This window comes from Etheostoma spectabile, chromosome 19, assembly GCF_008692095.1.
Source record: "Etheostoma spectabile isolate EspeVRDwgs_2016 chromosome 19, UIUC_Espe_1.0, whole genome shotgun sequence".
Classification (NCBI taxonomy): Eukaryota; Metazoa; Chordata; class Actinopteri; order Perciformes; family Percidae; genus Etheostoma; species Etheostoma spectabile.
In genome coordinates this window covers 12,323,003-12,327,982 of record NC_045751.1, presented here as the reverse complement: position 1 = coordinate 12,327,982, position 4,980 = coordinate 12,323,003, and the positions used below count along the sequence as shown (strand labels likewise).

The 4,980-nt window shown below is 35.0% G+C and overlaps 2 protein-coding genes across 5 annotated transcripts in view; one reads left to right on the top strand and one right to left on the bottom strand.

Moving 5' to 3' along the window:
* LOC116706950 (Fc receptor-like protein 5) overlaps positions 1 to 1,345 on the top strand; it is a 10,264-nt gene extending 8,919 nt beyond the window's left edge. For 2 of the 3 annotated variants that reach the window (XM_032544020.1, XM_032544022.1), the window contains 3 exons: positions 438 to 500; positions 684 to 743; positions 902 to 1,343. In XM_032544020.1, coding sequence (XP_032399911.1) covers positions 438 to 500; positions 684 to 743; positions 902 to 909 — 131 coding nt within the window. In that variant the 3' untranslated portion in view covers positions 910 to 1,343. Of the gene's footprint in view, positions 1 to 437; positions 501 to 683; positions 744 to 901 lie in introns of all 3 variants that reach the window. The other variant, XM_032544023.1, reaches the window with a different exon arrangement.
* Positions 1,346 to 1,563: 218 nt separating this feature from the next.
* Positions 1,564 to 4,980, bottom strand: part of LOC116669426 (low affinity immunoglobulin gamma Fc region receptor II) — a 4,181-nt gene continuing 764 nt past the window's right edge. The window contains exons 2-8 of one of the 2 annotated variants that reach the window (XM_032499310.1): positions 4,433 to 4,693; positions 4,005 to 4,121; positions 3,879 to 3,894; positions 3,193 to 3,272; positions 2,994 to 3,044; positions 2,474 to 2,533; positions 1,564 to 2,017 (exon numbers count right to left, since the gene is read on the bottom strand). In XM_032499310.1, the coding sequence (XP_032355201.1) occupies positions 2,004 to 2,017; positions 2,474 to 2,533; positions 2,994 to 3,044; positions 3,193 to 3,272; positions 3,879 to 3,894; positions 4,005 to 4,121; positions 4,433 to 4,693 (599 nt within the window). In that variant the 3' untranslated portion in view covers positions 1,564 to 2,003. The other variant, XM_032499309.1, reaches the window with a different exon arrangement.

The window sequence follows — 4,980 nt, the reverse complement described above, 5'->3', positions numbered from 1 at the left end:
ATCTGAGCAACTGTAACACAGAGTTTCCCTTTGGGGATCGATAAAGTATTTCTGATTCTGATTCTGATTCTGATTCTTATACTGTACGTGCGTCAGTTTGTAACACATGTTATAATGCTGTTATAATGTTATAATGTGGCAAGCCCTCATAGTCTGCTTCTGACTGGCTATTAGTGTACACCTAGGTACTGCACATGTGAGATGCCTCACTCAGAAGCTAAAACAGAGAGCTCAACTCACAGGGTGAAAAGAGGATCTGCAGCAATGTGCAGTACAAAAATATGGTTTTTAAAAATGAAACCATGTAAACCTATTCTGGTACAACCTCCAAATACAAATATGAACCTGAAAATGAGCATAATATGTGGACTTTAAGATGCTTTTGTAGGCCAGCAGTGCCGATTGTCTTTTAATACATCCATGTGATCTTCTAACAGGGAGGAATAATGAGCCAACCGAGAGCGCTGTTTACTCGACTGTGAAGATGGCTTCAGCTGCCGGTACGGTCAAGTACAACAGACTCGCCTGAAGTTTTTATTGGGTGCTGCCTGCCACAGTATAATATTTTCATACAAGCACTAGTCAGCAATTATCAAATCATACACACATAGTACATAAAAGCTTTGAGAATTTCTGTAAATTGTATTTTCCATTTATGCATTTTAATGTCTGATCCTATGAAGGCAGTCACGCAGCAGCAGATGAAACTCTTTATTCTGAAGTCAAACCAGGAACAGCTCTTGGTAATAATGCCCCCTAAAACAATGTGCATATTGGGATTATTAGTCACAAAAATGATTTATTTTGCATTGAAATTTGTCATACAATAGAATAAAATGTCATACAGCACCCTTAATTATTAAATAACCCCAAATCTCTGTTTCCTTTGCTTTTCTTCCAGGTCAATAAAGACATCTGTCTGGAAAAAATCTATGGATTGGATAACAACATCATTGTTTAAATATTATTTACAGCTTTAATGCAATCATTGTGTGCACCTTTGTTTTCTTAACACCAGGCATTATTTTGTGAAGTTAATCTAATAGCAGTTAATTTACAATAAATACATAATCTTTAATGTTCTTTTAAATATTTGGTTGATTGTTGTATGCTCAAATAAACGTTTGCTTCAGCAGTACGCTGTCAACGGTGTTTTTAATTGATCTTACATGGGTTTCTTTAAACAGCCTATTTAATATGTTTTATAATCTTTTTTTAAATTAATCTAATAAAACTAAAATCTAAAAACAGGAATTGCAAAATTGTAAACAAAGCCATCTTCAGAATCAGAACAACCTTTGTAGGCCAAGCATGTGTACACGTACAAGAAATTTGACTCCGGTGTTTTACACCAAAGCTGAATAAAAAAGGGTAAAGAAATAAGAAATGACAGGACTGTTATGTACACACAAGGATTGGAAAAATTATGTTTGTGTATACTGTGTATATATAATAAGAAATAATAGAATGCAGTGGTAACACATTATTTCAAAACCTCTTTCTATTTTCATTCAAGATTCAGGTTGAAAATGAGTAAAAATAGCCCTTAAAAATACTTACTGCAGTTCTCCTTTGCACTTGAGCTAAGAAAATACAGACCCGCTACGAACAAACAGATCGAGGCTGCTATAGTCCAGCAACTCTGACTTTGTTTATGATTATGTAGGGTTTTAGAGAATCAAATCTTTTTTAGAGAAGGTAATGACAAATAAAAACACTGCTGATAGCTTAGTGCTGGAAGTTTATTGATGCATAAAATGGTCAAGAATAACACATACTAAACCCATTCAGGTGAAACTAAAACACATGCAGTATCTATCAAACCATGCAAAGACAGAGGGAAACTGTACAACAGGATATATACAGTATATTTTTAAATCCGATATAAATGAGTTCATCAATGAAAGCGATGCTGGCTTTGTAGCTGAACTATCACATGCAGCCTATATATTTCAAACCAATATTTCAAGATTTGTTTTGCTGATTTTTGAGAGACCATCCATTCAAAGTACAGGAGCTGTAAAAAAAAACAGAGAGACAGTGAACCAATGTTGTCATATAAAATGTCACCCATTCCATTGGTTTTGATCTAGAAGAAAACCAAAGGAAAAAGAGATTTAAGATTATTTGAGGAAAAAGGTGCTTTATGACACTTTACTCATGTTACAGAATGCTGTTGAATACATCTCTACTGTGGTGCCAGCTAATTTCTGTGAAATGGGATGTAAATGTCAAATTTAATAATTAGATTTGTGTCATTTGTTAAATCAAACATGTCTGAAAACAACATGCTGTACAGAAAACAGACCAACATGAAAATCTCCAAAATTGTAAAAGCATCTGTTTGCTGTATGTGTTGCAGTGCACTCTCAACACCAATGTTAAAGAAATACACTGTGGCAAGCAGCACAGCAGCCAATACACACTCATCATATAGAACATAAGTGGTACAGTCCGTTGTACTTGACTTTACCTGCAGCTGATCTTATCATCACATTGTAGTAAAGACTGTCCTCTGGTTCTTCATTCCTCCCTGTTAGAAGGATCAGAAGGATGCATTAAAAAAGTACATACAAAAGTACTTCCTGAACTTTATATAGGCACTGCTGGCCTACAAAATTGTCCCAACTATTGCATGTAATTCTCACTAAATCAAACAAAGTACTCAGCCATCTTAGCAAGTGAGTATTTCAAGCTCAATGAGACTCCCTAGATTAATTTAAAATAGATTTTTTTTTATACGTAAGGGATTGTCAATCAGTCATTAATGAGCTTGTTCTAGAACTCCTCTGTGTAAAACACATAGTATGTATAAGAGAATATATGAACAATACAATAGAGCAATAACATAGAGCCGCCCGTCTTCATTGTGAGTGTTATACAGTATACGTGTCTTTAAGGTATCTTGTGAATTATGTTGTTGTCATTGTCTTGTTTATCTTTTTCTGTCCTTTTTGTCTTGGTAAATTTAAAATAAAAAGTATTTACTGTACCATGTTCAGGTTCTTCACGGCCTTTGATTGTTTCATAGAGACAAGCATCACCTACAGAGCATTGGAAATCAAGCTATGGTCATATTAACTTTAATCACATTATATGAATTCTATACTTTTTAAAAGAGATCACCATAAATGTAAATGTTAGACTTAGAACTAATGATACATGATAAAGTTATTCAGGGTTGAGGCTGACCATGGAGAAGAGAAGCGTATTGAGCTTCCACCTGGTTGACCATGTGGTCTGTAGCAGGGATCTGATTGGTGCTCTGAGACCTGTTGAGCCAGAAACAGGAAGTCAACAGTGGTGGAAGAAGTATTAAATCCTTTAAGTAAAAGTACTAATACCACACTGTAAAACTATTCTGTTACAAGTAAAACTCCTGTGTTGAAAATATTACTAAAGTAAAGTTTTTAAGTATCATCAGAAAAATGTACTTAAAGTCTTTAAAGCAAAAGTACTCAGTGAGGAAAAATCCCTCAAAAACTGTTGTCTAATCATTTCAGCTGGACTTGTAGGCCGTTATATTGTTGGGTAGTTTGATTTATAATGAAACATCAGATTTAACCACAACTTGTGTTTTGTGTGCAAAAAATCCTATTGTGTAAAGTAACAAGTAACTAAATCTTTCAGATTAATGTAGTGGAATAAAAAGTACAACATTTCTTTCTGAAATGTACATTCAGAAACATTTCTTTCTTTCTGAAATGTAGTGGAGTAGAAGTAGAAAGACGCAAAGTACCTCAACAATTGTTTCTAAGTGCAGTACTTGAGTTAATGAACTTAGTTACATCCCACCACTGGAAGTCAATACAGTGGCTTTAATAAGGAACATGTAATGTGCTGCTGTTCACAATGAGAGAAGAGAGTGTTGCACCAACCTGCTGAAGCATGAATCTGTAAAAAAGACATTTGCTGTTACATTACATTTTGTATTGCATAATGTTCTATTATTACTACAGGACATGTAGTTAGATCAATCTAACGTCAGAAGGAAAGGATCTCACCGTTTGACTTTCTGTAGCGATACAGAAACATCAGCAGGAGAAGAATCAGAACAACTCCACAAACCAACCCAACAATCAACAGCACAGGAAATGGAGAGGTTTCTTCAGATCTGGTTGCTGTTAAAACAAATATATTTATTCATATAATACTTTTCTCAGATAGATTTCAAAATTGTTTTAAGAAACAGAGAGTTAAAAGTCATATTAAGCCTCAGAAACAAATCTTCCAAGAGTAAGATACTATGACTCTCAACCATGCACACATACTGTACATCTACACAAATTCAAACACACCCTCACAAATACAGTGGAATGTATAAAACAATCATTTAAATCAGCTGAAACTAAGCCGACTTCTAATTCAGTTATAACTTTTCGGTCCTGGACTGTAACTCAGCTTACAAAAAAGAAACTTTACCCATACTCACGTGTTACTGACATCCAGCTCTCTTTTGACGTCAGACTCGACCAACCTGGTGACTTCTTTACTTCACATTTATAAAAACCTTCATCTGACTTTGACACTGCAGAGATAGTCAGCTCCCCTTTTGTATTATTTGGGATGAGTTTGTCATTTTTATAGAAATCCACATTAAAAAGAACATTTTCTGTCTTCAACTTGCAGCCAAGAGTGACAGAATGTCCCTCGGCCACAGGAAGGACGGGGCTCACCAGGATAACATCATCGTCTGTAGAAAGATCAAGGAATAAGAGGTTCAGGTCAGAGAGATCAGCTGGTGTAGGGTGAACAAGCTGAAGTGCACGATGAGAATAAATAAATAATTCTACAACAAAAACATATTCTCGCTATGTGAATGATGGGGAAGGTGACTCTTTGGTAATTAACAGAGTTAAAAATTATAGTTATATTGGTGGTTGAATGTGTTCACACATTTAAAAAAAATAATTGGCAGCCAAGATGAATTTTGTGTCAGTCTGCTACAGATCGGTCTACGGAGGGAACAGAAGGGTTTAT